We start from the raw sequence: 18082 nt of genomic DNA, 5'->3' as shown, positions 1-18082 counted from the left end.
GGTTGCTCTTTCTCTAGGCAGAATGTGTGTTACCTGGGATCTGCCCTCCCTGGGTGTAAAGTCTTTTTTTTTTTCTTTTCTTTTCAGTACTGGGGATGGAACCCAGGGGCATTCTAATTCTGAGCTACACTCCCTGCCCTACTTTATTCTCTTTTTTTTTAATTTTTATTTTACATTATTTTATTTGCAGTACTGGAGATGGAACCCAGAGGCATTCTACCTCTGAGCTACCCCCACCCAAATCCTATTTTTTATTTTTATTTTTTGAAACAGGGTCTCACTGAGTTGGGAAGGGCCTCGCTAAGTAGCTGAGGCTGTCCACGAAACGCGATCCTCCGGTGTCTGCCTCCTGAATGCTGGGATTACAAGCATGCACCACCGTGCCCGGCTTACAGTCCTTTTCTTTTCACCTTTTCACAGATGAAACAGTCCTCTCCCTGTCCCCAGAGAGGAGCCTGGATGTTTGCTGCCCTCCCTGGGCCGGTTCTCAGGCCAAGCCTCAGCCTCTCTTGGGAAGGGAGTGCATAATGCATAAGTGTGCCCTGGTGACTCCTTGCCTGCAGTGTCCCCTCAGAGCTGGGATCACCTGGAGCTGGGATCACCTGGAGGCCAGTGGCCTTTGCTTCCCCTCTGCCCTGCCTCAATTAGAATACCTTCCGAATTGGATTCTTCCTTATGCTCCTTCTTAAGTTTTCCTATCTGGTTCCTTGAGGCCAGGGTTGGTGTTTAAGAACAATTCCCTGCCTACTCTCTCATCAGGGTGGTCTACACAGGGGGAAGGACAGTTGACCACACAGGACAGCACACAGGAGTGGTGTAGACCAGAGCAGCCTGAGGCCAGGGGCCAGCCCAGTGGACCTGGAGGAGGGGACGCGAGAGTCCCTGGGACAGCAGTCCAGGCCAGGCTGGCGGCTGGCCTCCGCAGGGCCGGGAGGAGAGCAGGCTCCTCCAGTAACTGGGTGTTTCCAAGTAGCTGATTCTCTGCTCTGCTATCAGGACACTGAAATATTATGAGTTAATAAGGTTTAATCACAAATAGGACTCTAAGCGAGCACTCATTGATGGTAAAATTAGATGTTAGGGAAAAATAAACCTCTATCCTCCTTAGTTAATTAATGGGAAGTTGTTTATTTTATTCTTTCTTCATCTCTTCCATTTAAGGCCTTAGTTGTTGAAGAATCTCCTTTGGGTTTCTCTACTTCAGTGAAGCCTCGTCAGAGATCATCCCTTTTTGTTCTTTAATGTGCAACCTCCACTGGCCAACGGTAGCTTTTGAAAAAGGAATGATTCAAACCACTTAACTGTATGTATAGCAACTTCATCCTGCTTCCCAACCACCTCTCACTAAAGAACAGAGCCAAAACATGACCGTTAGAAAACGCGCCTTTATTTCTGACCTTTCCAGGAAGTGGTTCTGGGTAGCTTTTTGTATGATTTTACCAAGTTTGAATCATTCCTCCAAGGCTAACAACATTCAAATGGCCCCTATCACTTCTCACATATGGAAATTGTCCACTGACACCTAAATATTTTAGTCCCAAATGAAAAAGAAAAAAATATTTTTACAAAACAATACATAAGAACTTGGTCATATTGCTGGCTTGTGATGTAATTTTTTAGGGCTACCGTATAAGCGAGAACCCCTCAAATCTCCTTTGGCACTTTAGTGACTAAACTGTGAACAAGAATAACAAAGTATAGGTCTCTTTGGAAGCAGAATGCTCTTGTGTTTAGAAGTGTTGTTGTTGTTTTCCTAGAATACCACTCTCCAATAGAACTTCTGGTGATGATAGAAATGTTCTGTAATTGGGTTGTGCAGTGTGATAGCTACTGGCCACGCGGTGGCTATGAGCACTTGAAAAGTAGAAGTGTGATGAAGGAACTGGATTTCCTATTTTATTTAGCGTGTGTGTGTGTGTGTGTGTGTGTGTGTGTGTGTGTGTGTGTGTCTGGGAATTGAACCCAGGGGCTAGCCTTAATTTAAATAGTCACTCATAGCTAATGATAATCTCTATAAGGCTTTAGAAAAAAAAAGTCACTTATATTGACTAGATGAGTTCTTGGCTTCTAAAGAGCAAGAATTGTTTCATCATAGTACTATCAAATATAGGTTATACTTTTAAGGCATTTGTTCGAGGTCCTTTGTTATGCCGAATTTAAAATGCCAGCTGTGTGTGTGTGTGTGTGTGTGTGTGTGTGTGTGTGTGTTACCAGGGGTTGAACCCAGGGGCATTCTACCTCTGAGCTACACCCCCAGACCTACTTTTTATTCTTTATTTGGAAACAGGGTCTCACTAAGTTGCAGAGGGCCTCACTAATAGCTGAGGCCGGCCAAGAACCTGCGATCCTCCTGTCTTAGCCTCCCAAGTACTGGGATTACAAGCGTGCGCCACCATGCCTGGCTAAAAATGCCAGTTTATTAATTCCAAATGAGAAACAGCAAAGACCTTTCCCTTAGGCACCTCCACCTCACAGACATTGCTAGGCAGGGGCACAAAGCTTTGCCTGGACCCCGCGCCCCAGGCTTTGGTGAGGGCTTTGGTCTTATCCACCGTGGTGCTTCCTTCTTGGTGTCTGCTGAGTCCATCTTTAATTCTGAGGCATCGTGGGGACATTAACAGGCCCTGTCTAATGTGGGAGGTATGGTGTGATAGTGCCATAGGTGTTGGAAATAAAATTAAGGTAAATGAAGTAAGTACCTTAAGAGGTAAGAGACTGACGCGTGCTGTGGCTGTGCTGGGTCACCTCACAATAGGGAGGCTTCCGAAGGTCAAGGAGCAAGTGTATTTGCACCAAATCCCTGCTGTGTAGACTAGCAATCCAGGAGAGTGAGGAAAAATGATAGAAACCATGGGAAAGGATGCCCAAGTCTTAAGTAAACATGATTTTCAGATTTACTGCAACAAGTTAGCAAATAGGTATCACCCTGAAGTGGTGCCTTCTCTGAGCAGGGATGCTACTAATGGCACCAGTACCTCCTCAGGAGCTGCCCAGGCACGGTCGGTGCCAGTTTTGTGCCCCTTTCCCAAAAAACTGACATTTACCCTGAGAGCCAACCCGGCACATGCTACAAGTGTCAACGTGCATCTATGGAGACCAGGAGAGAGGAGAGAGGAGCGAGTCAGCTTTGAGAGGAGGAGAGGAAAAGGATTTTACACCCAGATCTGGTGGGAAAGGCAAATCCTAGACACAGCTTTAAATAAAACTACTAAAATAATGACACATGGAGTGACCAAAAAAAAAATGTTGAAGTCACAAGTCTTGGTATTTGACAGAGGTCTAATACATCACGGACAGTGGTAGTGGCCAATGGAAAACATTCAGGCTTTCAAGTGAAAACTCAAATTTTGAAAAAACTTTTATCCTCCACTATGATAGTCCCTAAAAGTTAATAACTTTAATGAAATCAGAGGTGCTATTATACAAATGTGATGTTTGTGTGTGTGTGTGTGTGTGTGTGTGTGTGTTATACTGAAATGGGCCAACATTTGGGAGGTCTGTGTAACTCAGTAAACTAGTATTTGACAGAGTACTGTGTACAGAATCACACATTAATAAGGGACCATTCAAAGAGCAAGAGAAACACCCAAGAGTAAGAGAGGCGGTTTCAGATCCATATCACAACTAACCTTTAAAACACTGCACTCAGCCGGGCGTGGTGGCGCACGCTTGTAATCCCCGCGCTTGGGAGGCTGAGACAGGAGGATCGCACGGGTTCGAAGCCAGCCTCAGCTACTTAGTGAGGCTCTCAGGAACTTAGTGAGACCCTGTTTTCAAATAAAATATTAAAAAAAGGTCTGGGAGTATAGCCCAGAGGTAGAAAGCCTCTGGGTTCCACCCCCAGTACCACCAAAATAAGTAAATAAATAAAACACTGCACTTGTTGACTTTTGCTATGGTTTCAGAGCAGAATGTCATAATTACTTCAAAGTCTATTAAAATGCTCCTCCCTTTTCTAATTATATATCTGTGTGGAGATGGATTTTTTTTCTTCCTTTATTTCAACCAGTACATTATCACACAACAGATTAATGCAGTAGATAGGGGAATTCAGCTGTCTTGTAAGCCAGACATGAAAAAGATTTACAAAAATATACAATGGCCTCACTCTTCTCACTAAATTTTTGCTATTAAGATGTATCTTTTGTGCCAGGCATGGTGGCGCACGCTTGTAATCCCCTCACTTGGGAGGCGGAGACAGGAGGATCGGCTTAAGAGACCCTGTTTCCAAATAAAAATATAAAAAACAGGTCTGGGAGTGTAGCCCAGAGGTAGAAGGGCATCCAGAAACCCCAGTACCACCAAAAAAAAAAAAAAGTATCTTTTGTATGTTTGGCGGTACTGGGGATGGAACCCAGGAGCATTCCATCTCCAAGTTACACCCCTGCCCTGTTTTTTATTCTTTATTTTGAAATGGTCTCACTGTGTTGCAAATGGCCTCACTAAGGAGTTGAGGTTGTCCTTGAACCGTGATCCACCTGTCTCAGCTTCCCAAATGCTGAGATTACAAGCATGCGCCACCACACCTGGCTTTAAAATGTATCTATTTTTAATAATATTTTGTGACTACAGAGTAGGTTATTTGAGTTAATAAATATTTTGAAAAATTTTGTTTTAATTTCTAATATCAATAATCAGTAGGTATGACTGACATAAACAAAAGCTCTTTGAGGGCCCCAATATATAATGTTAAACTTATAATGTTAATTTATAAACTTATTTATAATGTTATATTTATAAATGTTAAACCAAAAAGTTTGGGAACCATCAATTTCATTGTATGTATTCATTAAGCATGTGTGTGTGTGTGTGTGTGTGTGTGTGTGTGTGTACATAAATGTGCCTAAAAATAGAATAAGATGGAAAACAGTGTTTCAGTGATTCTGACAGTTTTTTCTGTACTCTTAGGGCCAGGAAACGGCCTGTAAGCCTAAAATGTTACTTAATAGAAAATCAAGGTTTTTAAGACCTTTGAGGAAACATGAACGGTGCTGACAAAGTTTTTAGTCATTGGTGGGTGGTTCCCAGAACCGAAGCCGGATTACAGCAGCGCTTTTCAGAGCGCAGCGCAGACATCACAGAGACCTGCGGGGAGGGTGACTGGTCCTGACAGACAGACCTGAAGTGCCCGAGACGATGCCTCCTGCGAAGCTTTGAAAGGCTGAGCCAGGCTCCTCTTTGATGAGAATGCAACCAGGTTCTGTGAGCTGTGCTCCCTCGGACCCTTGGGCCCTTCAAGGGGACACATCACAGATGCAATCCTTTGGGTGCAGCAGGCCATCTTGGGCCACAGCCCTAAATGGACAGTCAGGCCAGTGTGAGGAGGGCTTGGGGTTGGATCCACCCAAATGGTGGATGTCACTGACCTGGCGAAGCCTGGCTGCTCTTGTAGGAGACCAGCAGTCTCCCCACACCAGTGGGTTTGGGGTTGAGTTCAGCCCCCTAGAGAGCTGCTGTCCCTGAGGATTCCCTGCCTTCTCACGGATGTGGTCTTGCTGGTGTTATGCTGATATCTTCTTCTCCCTTGAGAGAAAAGACTAGACTTTATAGCCATGCTGTCCTTTTTAAGTGATCTCTCTGGGGGCACATTTTGATTTTTTAAAGTTTAGGAAGCGTCTTCCACACTGTGGGCATACCTCACTGTATCCCTGCAAGCAAATGTTAGCTCCCTTCCTCTCCCTTCCTCTCCCGTGCCCTTAGGCCTTCTTTCTACTTTTCATAATAGAAGTCACCCTCCTCAGCACTGCCTGCTGTGGGTTACTTCTGATTGTCTTGTTAATCCTAACATACTATTACAGTAGACATGAAAGCAGTCATTATTTAAATAGGGGGAAATACTGGGGCACCAAAGGAAATTGGGATGAACAGCCCGGGTGGCAGCAGGAGTGGAGGTCGGGACTGGGTGAGCAGCACCCAGGAGTAAGAGAAGGATGTGGTTGAGCCGCCTGCCGAGAAGGCTGTTCCCTCACCCAGGTCCTAGGCAACGTCAGGCAGCTGCTCCGCCTGCCTGAGCCTCCCCGTTCTTAGTGTCAGAGTGAGCGGAGCACAGCTGCCTGGCCGGGACCTTTAGAGCATCAACCCAGGTGACATTAGTGCTCAAAAGTGCTTCAGGTTCCGGCACCAGCCCAGGCCTGCTCTCACCTCTGCCCCTCTTGGAGCTCCTGACTTCAGACTTGAATTTATTTATTTGTTTGTTTGTTTGTTTGTTTATGATTTTTGCAGTACTGGGGAAGGAACCCAGGGGCATTCTACCTCTGAGCTATACCCCCAGCCCTATTTTTTATTCTTAATTTCTGAAACAGGGTCTCAGTGAGTTGCAAAGGGTCTTACTAAGTAGCTGAGGTTGTCCACGAACCACAATCCTCCTTCCTGTCTCAGCCTCCCAAATGCTGGGATTACAAGCATGCACTACCATGCCTGGCAATTCTTTTTATTTTTAATTTTTGGTACTGGGGATTAACCCAGAGGTGGTCCACCTCTGAGCTACACCCTCAGCTCTTTTTATTTTTTTCATTTTGAAACAGTGTCTTGCTAGGTTGCTAAAGGCCTTACTAAATTGGCGGAGGCTAGCCTCAAACCTGTGATCCTTCTGTCTCAGCCTCCCAAGTACTGGTATTACAGGCATGTGCCAACTCCACTGGCTCAAGGCTAGTTTTTATGGTCAAGTGAACCCAGAACTATCACATATAATCTAATGCTCTAAGGCTTGAATCTAACAGGAAAGCACGTGGAGCTACCAGTCTGATGCCATGGTAACCCCGACCCCACATCCCATAGAAGTAAGTGCTCTGCTTGCATCCTGACTTCCTTTCCTCATCCATTGAGTATAGTCAGAGGTGGGGGCCCACTTTGTAACTTAAGTGAACAGAGTGAAATAATGTTGGACACATTTTACTCAATGTAAGAATGTGTTGTTCTTAATAGGCTCCTATTTCTGTTTTTCTCTTTTCAGGGATCAGAGTCATCTGGACCCAGCTCTGGAATATGTGAAGGTAGGAAACAGTGAGTTGACTGGAAGTCGTGGCCCATGCAATCGGTTTCCCATTTCCAACCTGTGCTGTCAAGCTGCGCTGCCCACTGGCTTATGTAGAAAGCTGCTTAGATTGTTGGAAACAGCCCGAGGAAAGTTGACTCCCTTGGGTAAATTTTATTAGTCTCATGTCATCCTATTACAGGTGTCTTTTCCACCCTTATATGGAACCAGATGTTATTTAAAATTCAGGGTTTTTTTTTTTTTTTTTTTGGTGCTACTGGGATTCCTGGAAGCCCTCCTACCTCCGGGCTACACTCCCAGAACTATTTTTTATACTTTTTTATTTGGAAACAGGGTCTCCTAAGCCAGCACGCGGCTGGCTTCGAACCTGCGCGATCCTCCTGTCTCTGCCTCCCAAGCGCGGGGATTACAAGCGTGCGCCACCACGCCCGGCAAGGGTTGTTTTTTTTTTAAAGGAAGTTATGGCTCACATACGTAATACTCCCAAAGAGGCCTGAGGTCGGCATCCCATAATCAAACTCATTATTTTGGCAGTGACATGTAAGAATATTCACACTGAGTGGGACAAATAGATATGAAAATGAATGTTTATGTAATTCAGGTCACATTTTGTTACCAAGTTAGGTCTGGTTAGTTTTGCTGCCAAATGAGTTATTTTTAAGATTTCGGTTTTCCAAGCTCTGGTGGATTGGGGGGTGGTAGATAAGCAATTGTGGACCTGTTTGCCTTGGGCAGAGGACTGAAGGTTCCATTCTGACAGCTGCCTCTTGCTCAGTGGCTTGTCTGGGACTGAGTGGTAAAGTGTTACTTTCCAGAGGGCTAGCGTTCAAGGCTTCTAAATAATATGGATTCTTTTAAACAATGTTTCCTTCTGAGCAGAAAGAATTTTTTTTTCCTTTTCTCCCTCTGCCCTTCCCCCATTTTTCAGTCATGTAGGCTTCCTTTATTTTATTTATTTATTTTTTTTTTTTGTGGTACTAGGGATGGAATCCAGTGGCATTCTACTTCTGAGCTATACCTCTAGCTCTATTTTATTGTTTTGTTTTGAAACAGGGTCATTAAGTTGCACAGGGCCTCACTAAGTAGCTGAGACTGGCCAAGACCCTGTGATCCTCTTGTCTCAGCCTCCCAAGTATTGGGATTACAAGCGTGAACCACCATGCCTGGCTTGCTTTATTTATTTGTTTGTTTGTTTGTTTGTTTATTATCTGTAATTAAATCTGGTCCCTCCTACAGAAAAGAGAAGTCTGATCTGTCATTCTTGGATTTATGACATATATAAAATATATGTTTACATGGGGGAAAATCTGAGGATTTAGGCTTTTCTCCTTAGAATCCACATCTATTTTTATTATGCTAATGGCAGTATCCCAGTTTTTTAACAGTGAGGCCTGTTGCTTTTCTGTGTACCTGGACCTTCCCCAGAGGTCTTCCCTTTTAGACCAGAGGATAGCTAGTTTTGTTATAATGGAGGTGGATATTAATTTTTCCCCTGTCTTATACCTGAATAATCTCTGAGCTCTGTGTGTGTGTGTGTGTGTGTGTGTGTGTGTGTGTGTGTGTGTTAACTAAAGGGAATAGTGTAATCCTAAATCAACACAGCCACCACACCAAAATCTGGTCAGAGCTTTATAAGCGACAGGTCCTTGTGCCTTCTGGAGGTGGCACATTAGTGGGCAGCGTGGGCTCTGCAGAGCTTCAGGGGACTCTGCACATAGACTGGGGAGCACAAGAAAGGTGCCCAAGACTTTGCAGTGTGTAAGTCACAGTTGCCCTGTAAAAATCACCCCTTCCTTGTTTCAGGGATTGGCTGTCCTCCACTCTAGGCTGGCCATGCTGAGTTCAGCAAGGATGCTCCTGATCCTTGCTCCAGTAATTCAATTTTTTTTCTTTCACAAAAGTCCAAACACCTTAGAAGATCAGCCATGAATTCTACATCTACACACAGAGACGACTGGAGTGGCCAGTTTCCGTGCAGCACTCCTCCTTATCTGTGGTTTCAGTTACCTGCAGTCACCCATGGTTTGAAAATATTAAATGGCAAATCCCAGAAATAAGCAACTCCCAAGTTTTCAGTGGCATGCTTTTCTGAGTGGTGTCTGGGAGTTTCCTGCCGACCTGCTCCAGAACATTAAAGGGGCATCCGCCCTTCGTCCGACATATGCCACCCTCCCTCTTGCCACCCAGGCGCCGTCTCAACGATCAGATTTACTGTCTCGGTTTTGCAGCGTTTGTGTTCAAGTGACCCTTACTTAATGATCCCGAGGCACAAGGGCAGGGACGCAAAGGAAGCAACGGGCCATCAGGCATGGAAGGCCCTGGCGCCTGGTGTCAACACAGCAGGGCATGGAGAAAGCACACCACAGAATAGATATGGGTTTGGTACTAGCTCCGATTCCGAGGATAAGGGGCAGCTGCTAAGTTCGAAGCTGTTGCATCTCATTCATGAATATCGGTCATTGTCAGTTGAATCGTGTGACTCAGAAGAGGAGTGGTTGTCAGTGTCTTTTCACTTACCCCAGCTCTTCCCTCCTTCCCTGGCAGTGAGCTGTGGGAACCGCCCCTTGAATGTGCAGCGGTCCTTGTCAGGGGTTAGCTGAGGTGTTCCGCAGCTTATATTTTCCTCCTAACCTGATCTGCATCTGGGCGAAGCCTTAAAATATGTCTATGTTCTGAGCCGGGCGTGGTGGTGCGCGCTTGTAGTCCCAGCGCTTGAGAGGCTGAGACAGGAGGATCGCACAGGTTCAGAGCCAGCCTCAGCTACTTAGTGAGGCTCTCAGCAACTTAGTGAGACCCTATTTCCAAATAAAGTATAAAAAAATAGATCTAGGAATATACCCGGGAGGTAGGAAAGCCCCTGGGTTCCACCCCCAGTACCAAAAAAAAAAAAAAAGAAAAGAAAAAAGAAAGAAAGGAAGGAAGAAAGAAAGGTGTCTATGTTCTGAATGCATCACAAAACTTTTTTTTTTTTTTTTTTTTTTGTGCTTGGTCTAGAGGGATGGCTTAGGACTTTGTTGGGCTGCCGTTTCGCTTCATCTTGCTTTGCTTGCCTCCACGGGCAAAGCTCTGGAGGTGCACTCACAGAGGCCTCTGACCTCCAGGCCCAAAGGGGCCCATCAGCGCAGGTGCACAGTCGCACTCCCAGGCCAGGTGCCCTCTGGAGCCTGGATGACTGCCATCAGGGCCACACAACTCAACGCCATCCGGTGCCTCATGCCTAGAGGTCACTGAAGACAAGTCCAGGGCAGTGAGAGCTGTGATGTAGTGAGGTGCAGTTTGGCCCCTTGGCTCTGAGCTGTTTCTTTCCTCCCATCCCTTGATGCACTTTGGGGCATGGAGAAAGGTACAAGTTCTCTGTAAAGAATGTTGCATCAGGAACATGAATCTGGTAGGGTCAGATTCATTGGCCTAAAACACAAGAATCAAAGCCAGGCAGGGTGACGCAGGCCTGTGATTCCAGTACTTAGGAGGCTGAGACAGGAGGATCGCAGGTTCAGGGATAGGCTCAGCAACTTTGTGAGACCTTGTTTCAAAATAAAAAAGTAAAATAGAATGCCCCTGGGTTCATTCTTCAGCACGTGTACACACACACACACACACACACACACACACACACACGATGTCAGGAGGTTTTCAGTGAAAATGGGGAGCAGTCTGATCCCTGCCTAAGTCTCATCTGGACAGCGGAGGCACCCAGGTGTGGCCACTAGGTGGACAGCGGAGGCACCCAGGTGTGGCCAGTAGGCGGACAGATCTAATGCTGTTGGGAGCTTCCAGTCATAGGTCTCCCTCGCTGTGTCCTTAAATGCTGCTTTCTTCCCGGCAGGAGACTGTTTTACCATCTTCTGATTTTCCCAGTGTACAGATGGGCCTGGGACTTCTGCTTCCCTGGGTCCAGGAGAGACAGAATCCTGAGGCTGACCCCATAGCAGTGGGACTGGGAATTCAATACTGTGGCCAGACAGATGTGGGGAGAGAAAAAATCTAAAATTGGGTTCTGTGTCCTCCTAGTTCCCGGTAGGATTTGCAGCGCAACACTTGAATACCAAGTGAAAGGGGACCAGTTTCTCGGTTGCTTGGTTACCTTCTTCTCCCCTGTGTGGAATGCAGGGGGCTGTGCAAGGCTGGGCAGCCTGGCTCTTTGCAGTCCTTTCAGTTGTCCAGCAGGCTGGCTTCCTGCCGGCCCCCAGCCCCATGTCATCTAGACCCTAAAGGCCTGATTGGATGTTTGGATGTGAGAGGAAAACAAATGGCAGATCCAGAGTAGCCCAGGGACTGGGACGGGGGTGGGGGGCGGGGGTGGGGGGGTCTCATTCCTCACTGCTTCTTTCTCTTGAATTCTGGCCTCTAGTGAGGAGAGTTTGATCTTTTCCCACTTGTATCTTGGTGTTCTCTCTATTCTCCTTGAGATTTTTTTTCTCCCAGTAGCTCAAAACATAAACATCTTGCACATTTGATTTGAACTGTTTGTATAATCACAAGGCCCCTTTCTTTCTCTCTCTCTCTCTCTCTTCTCTCTCTCTCTCTCTCTCTTTCTTTTTCTTTTCTTTTCTTTCTGTGGTACTAGGGATGGAATCCAGGGGCATTGTACCGCTGAGCTACACCCCTACTCCTATTTTTTAGTATTTTTATTTTTGAAACAGGGTCTCATTGAGTTGCGAAGGGTCTCACTAAGTAGCTGAGGCTGTCTGCAAACCGCGATCCTCCAGTCTCAGCCTCCCAATGCTGGGATTACAAGCATGCACCATCATACCCGGCCACAAGACCCTTTTCTATAACCAGATATAACCGATCCTCTTTCACTGTATCTGAGAGCATTCTCTTCCGGGTTGGAAGGCAGGAACCTGCATGATGGCATCACCATCCTCCTGCCATCTCCTGGGTACTTCCTGATTATTAGTGGTACACAGCTCTGGAATTTTTCTCTGTGTACCTAGCATACCTTCCCCTAGATAAAACCAACATTTTTTCTAAATAGGAAGAAAGTGCTTTCAGAGGCAGTAGCCCTGGGCATAACTGCTTTGTCTTCTAGGCTGTTTTTCCTACTTTACTGTTTCCTACTAGGTTTTGCTATATTTTTACCCCCGTTAAAACATATTTACTTTGCCAGGCATGGTGGCGCACACTTGTAATCCCAGTGCTTTGGAGACTGAGACAGGAGAATCACGCAGGTTCAAAGCCAGCCTCAGCTACATAGTGAGGCTCCCAGCAATTTAGTGAGACCCTGTTTCTAAATAAAATATAAAATAGGAGTATAGCCTGGAGGTAGAAGGCCCCTGGCTTCTATCCCCAGTACCACCACCCCCCAAAAAAAATATATAGTATATATATATATATATATATATATATATATATATATACTTTTTTAATTTTTTTATTTTTTGTGGTATTAGGGATAGAATCCAGTGGCATTCTACCTCTGAGCTATACCTCTAGCTCTCTCTCTCTCTATATATATATACTTTATGTCCAGACATTAAGGCCAAGGACATGATGTTGCCCACATGTCACATCACCTCAAAAGATTGGAGATTTACTCCTGAATTTGCTTTTTGATCTGTTATGTTTTACTCTTATAACCACTTTTTGAACTCACAGAACTTAGTTTTTTTTTTTTTTTTTTTTCGTGTGTGTGTGTGTGTGTGTGTGTGTGTGTTACTGGAGATTGAACCCAGGGTTATTTTACCTCTGAACTACATCCCTGGCCCTACTTTATTTTTTATTTTGAAACAGGGCCTTGCTAAGTTGTTGAGGCCGGTCTGGAACCTGAGATCCTCCTATCTCAGGCTCCCAGTACTGGTATTATAAATGCATACCACAGCCAGGCTTGGTGGCGCACACTTGTAATCCCAGCATTCCGGAGGCTGAGACCCAAGGGTTGCAGTTCACGGACATCCTCAGCTACTTAATGAGGCCCTTTGCAACTTAGTGAGACCCTGTTTCAAAATAAAGAATAGAAAGTAGGGCAGGGAGTGTAGCTCGGAGGTCAAATGCCCCTGGGTTCCATCCCCAGACCTGCAAGGGGAAAAAAAAAAGTGTACCACCACATATGGCTCTTATTTATATTTTCATTCTTTTATTATTTTTTTCCTGGAAGTGCTTTTTAAAGCTTCCGTTCTATACTCCTCCCATATATTATATAAACTTTTATATATAAATTTTATGTTATAAGCTCATATTATTTCCTGTCTCTTTCCTCTTTATACCCATCTTCCTTTCGTACTAAAGATTAATTCTCTTTAATGTCTTCACATACAAGGCCTATAGTTACTTAGTAAAGAGTCTCTTTTCTGGGGGGTGTTTTAAAGTGTTTTGTTCTAAGAGGAAGAAGTGATTGACAAGGTTAGAGCTGGGTGATTTTTCTTCCAGAGGAAATGTTTATTATAGATTTTCCATTTTAAAATAAATTGACCGTAAGAAGGATAAATTGAGAAATCTAGTGAAGTAGAAAAGGAATTTCAGGCTGCCCCTGTTTTCACATTAATGGGGAGTAGGCAAGTGTTTTTGGTAGCACAGCATGAACCATGGACAAAGGCGGGACGAAGGAATCCAGCCTTTTGTTCCTGACCAGGTTCCTAGTGAGGAATATCCCTTCTTTTGTAATCGGCCTCGGGGGATTCTTGTTAGACCCACTGGTGAGCTTTAATGGAACATCTTGCAGTCTCTGAGCTTGCTTTGCAGGTAAAGAGAAGAAAGGCCAGACTGGAACTGTTTTGTCATGAGCAGGAGATCTGGGCCCTTCCGATTCCTCCTTCCTTCAGACTGTGAGCTCAGAAAAGCTCAGAAAGCTGTCCTTTGTGGGGTTAACACTGAAAACGCTCCTTCCCAGAGGGTCTTCTCAGGCTATAGACACTGAGAAGTGTCCACAGCTCAGATCTCAGCAAGGCCATTTCCTGCAGCCAGCTAGGGATGCATGAGGTCACCCAGCAGATTAAAAGAGGAGTAATTATGCGAATTCCAGAGCCAAAAATAAGTGCCCGGGCTGAAGGAGACCTCGGTGGGAGAAGGGGCCGTGGGGCTGCCACTCCCCTTTGTATTCAACATGGCTGCGGCCATGGTCACGGTTAAATAGCTGTCTTTGAGGAAGGTCTTTTCTTCCAGCAGGAAAACAGGCCAGTCTGCTCTGAATTAGCCAGCTAACAAAGTCATGAAAGGGACTTACAAAAACAATGGCACGCTGTACATTCCATGAGATTTTAACAAGTTATATGAACCAAATAATGGCCCGATTGGCTGGCTCTGCAGGTTTTTGCCTGAGTGTGCACATCCACAGAGCCAGCACCGTCCCCTGTGGGACCAGAGTTCAAACACTGCCAGTAGGGAATGCCAAACAACCCTGGCTTGCAGAGCAAGCTCCCGCCCAGCTTCTCCTACTCTGACCCCAATGCGTTCCCTGCAGATATTCTCAGGAGGTTTAATGTTACTACAGTTCTAGAAAATTGCCGAGGCAGGGTGGGAAGGCAGAGGATTAGGGATAGAGGACAGTTTGCACTCAAAGGGATCTTACCCAGATGTGGCCACTTATGACAAGCAAAGCTTCATCATAAACACATGTCCATAGGAAAGTCTATATGGATCTGTTTATAGTGACATTATGCATCGCTGACAAAAATTGGAAACAACCACAGTGTCCTTTGACTGATGAACACTCTGTAGGACGCACACAATGGCAAGCGACTCGGCCATAAAAGGAAACGGACTGATGCACACACAGGCAGGGGTGAGGCTCTTGCCGAGCACAAGCAGACAGTTTCAAGGCTACAGGCTGTAATTACATTTGTGTGACCTTCTGGGAAAAGGCAAAAATTAGAGTGAAATAAATCAGTGGTTGAAAGGGGATAGGGGAGGAGGTTCTCTGCTGAAGGGAGAGCTCTTTGGGATGTAGAACAGAAATACCTTGAGTGTGGTGGTAGTTACCCAACTAGCCATTTGGCAGAGCCCAAAGAATTGTCCTAGGAAGGGTGATTTTATTAAATGGAAATTACACTCAATAAGCCTAGCTATAAAAAAGCCAGCTAAGGGCTGGATGGTAGAACACTTGCCTGGAGTGCGTGACGCCTTGGTTTCCATTCTCAGTACTGCAAAATAAAAAAGTTGGAACCATGTGTTTTAGTTCCTCAGCATTGCCACCTCAAGAGGGGAAGGTGCTGGGTCAGTGAAGCCAGACTGCTGCTCACATGGGAAGCGGTGCTGCGCTTACAGATGTTCTACTGCATGGGCTCATCCAGATGTGCTGGAACCGCTACCGCATGTTCATAGGGTCCAGTCAAGTCAGACCAGGCGGGAGGGGGAAGCGTTACCAAGAGCCCAGCCCGAGAGAGTGGCGATGGGGCCACAGAGGCCAGGTGCCAGAGGCCTTTTAGAATTAAGACTGACTTTATTAGGCCGGTTGACAGCAGGTGAGGGAGCAGAAATGGGGCAGCTCCAGGGCTCACACCAGGGCCTGGCGTCTTGCCAGAAGCCAGTCAGTGTTCCAGAGAGGAAGGGAGACTTCCACATGGAAACCTTCCTGCCACAATGTCATTACATTAATTCATGAGCATTCAGGGATGTCTCTAGACCCAGGCGGTGAGCAAGCTACAGCCCAAGACCAAATCTGACCTACAAGCTAAAAATGTATTTTATAGTTTAAAATGGTTTTTTTAAAAAAAAAATTCCAAAGAAGAGTGGCCAAGTTATACAAAATTCAAACTTTGATGTATACACACAAAGTTTTATTGGAACACAGCCAGACACGTCCACTTACCTATTTCCTTTGGCCTTTTCATGCTATATGGTACCGTGCGTAGAAGGAACAGTGTAGTCTGCAAAACCTAACAGAGCCCTTCACAGGAAAGGTTTGCTGACCCTGCTCTAGACTCTTTACACCTCCACTGTGTTTTGCGGCCTCAATAACATATATCAAGCTCTCAACAAAAGAATTCCACCTTTTCATGCCAACATTGCCACGACGCAACCTTGCACCACCGATAACCCTTTGCTCTTGCTTAATGGCCCAGCAGTAAGCGCCCCTGCAAGGCTTGTGATCTTTCACAGCCACAGAGACAGTACGGTTGCGACACTATGCAGGATTTGGATGTACCTCAGCATCTCGGGCGGTAGACCTGTCGGCGCTGAGCAGCGTTGCTTGGCTGGTCTGGCCCGTTCCGGCACCTTCAGTTCTGCTGGATGAGCGGGGCTGTGTGCACTTGAACTAGACTGCTCCAACCTGGGGCTGGTCAGGATGACTCCTCTGGCCAGACATTACTTTGTCAAGTGCAGCTTGAGATGAGTTTTCTCATGTCCCTGAGAGAAGCAGATTCTCCCCGGGCCTTGTGAACTTGGTGGTCTGAGATAAGCTTGAACCTTGGATCCTCCCTCTGAGGTGCTTGAAAAGACCTGGTCTGGCCAGTGTGTGGAGTAAGGCCGATTCGCTTTCTGTATGAATCTGCATCCTGTGCTGCTGGCTTCAGCCATGAAGCCGAGGCCCCAGTCCACCTGGCCTAAGGAAAATGATTCTTCTGAGCCCCTGAGCAGTTTGAAAGGTGGAGAAGACACTGGAAAGCTAACAAGCAAGCAAAATTTGACACTGAGGTTTCCAACCAGACTCAGCTCCATAACGGGACTTGTGATCCTTTGTGCGCTGTCTACCTCTAACCACATCTCCGGCATCCCCCTTCCTCTCTTGCACCATCTTCCTAGTCTTCCTTGCTGCCACTGGGTCTTTGCCTTTCCTTGGTCTGGAAGATTTTCCAGACACAGAGCAGGTGCGCAGTTTGGAGAGGGTACTAGGATGTTGTGGGCTGGACTGTGTCTGCCAAAAAGATATGTTGAAGTCCTAACTCCTGTGCACGTGGTCATTTTTGGACATAGGGTCTGTGCAGATATAATCAAATTAAGATGAAGTCCTCCAAAGAGATATGTGGGAATTCTGGGCCCAATACTGTGACTGAAATCTTAATTATAAATAGGATCTTTGCAAGCTGGGAGCGATGGCGTACGCTTGTGATCTCAGTACTTGGAAGGCTGAGATAGGAGGATTCCATGTTAGAAGACAGCCTCAGCAAGCAGTAAGACTCTCACTGACCTAGCAAGACCCTGTTTCAAAATAAAAATAAAATAGAGCTGGGGGTGTAGCTCGGAGGTATGGAATGCCCCTGGGTTCCATCCCTGTTGCCACATACATACATACAAACAAAATAAAAAATAAAAAGAGCTTGAGGTGTATCTCTGAGTTAGAAGTACCCCTGGGTTCAATCCCCGGTACCACCAAAAGCAAAAAGAGGACACTGGGAATGAGTTTCCAGAGATCTTTATGTAACACTAAGTAACACTAGCATCTCGAAGATTTTTTTTCTAGAAATTTTTCAGTGTTTTTATTTCAAGACAGGAAATTATCACACCTAACCTCAGTCTACCTTCTCATGCTAGCTAGCACAAGATGAAAATGTGGAGTCACTGTTGTTACCTTAAATGCTCACATATTAGGCAGAAATAAACACTGGTTTTAGGAGTGTAGTTCTGTCAACCTCTGTGGCTCAAACCTACCTACCTCTAATGAGATTGTCGTTATCAACTGACTCCTGGGCACCAGATGTTGAGAATGGGTTATTTAGTGTTTGATTGTTTGCTGTTAAACTCTGCCCTCTAGTGGTTACCAGGTGTCTCAATGGCATTTGTCTACAATGCAGTTCCTAAATATTCTGGGAGCATTTTTTCTTGTTTCTTTTTGTGATGGAGCCCAGAAGGGCTCAATCTTTAACTATTTAATTTTTTTCTTTTGATAATATGGTCTTGCTAAATTACTGAGGCTGGCCTTGAACTTGTGATCCCTCTGTCTCAGCCTCCCAAGTATTGAAATTACAGGCATGCTCTGGTTTTAATCCTGGACCTTTATCAATTCTGAGTCTCTCCTGTCTCTTCTCACTACATTTGGACTTTAATTCATTTTTATTTAATGAACATTTCATGTTTAATGTGTTTTATTCATTTAAAACTAACAAACCCATGATACATAAGTATCCATAGCATACTTCTGTGAAAAGTAATCATCTTCTAAGACAAAACAAAGTTTAGTGGTAAGAATGGTATTTGGGGGAATCGTTAGTG

At 45.4% G+C, this 18082-nt stretch overlaps 1 protein-coding gene across 2 annotated transcripts in view; it reads left to right on the top strand.

The window, feature by feature from the left end:
• BCAR3 (BCAR3 adaptor protein, NSP family member) overlaps positions 1-18082 on the top strand; it is a gene marked incomplete at both ends in the record, with an annotated part of 113313 nt that overhangs the window by 27536 nt on the left and 67695 nt on the right. For both annotated transcript variants that reach the window (XM_080692405.1, XM_080692404.1), the window contains one exon: positions 6953-6992. In XM_080692405.1, coding sequence (XP_080548531.1) covers positions 6953-6992 — 40 coding nt within the window. The remainder of the gene's footprint in view (positions 1-6952; positions 6993-18082) is intronic.

Source organism: Muscardinus avellanarius (assembly GCF_963383645.1).
Source record: "Muscardinus avellanarius genome assembly, chromosome: 3".
Taxonomy (NCBI): Eukaryota; Metazoa; Chordata; class Mammalia; order Rodentia; family Gliridae; genus Muscardinus; species Muscardinus avellanarius.
Note: the sequence above shows the minus strand (reverse complement) of the source record. Positions and strands in the feature narration are given on the sequence as shown.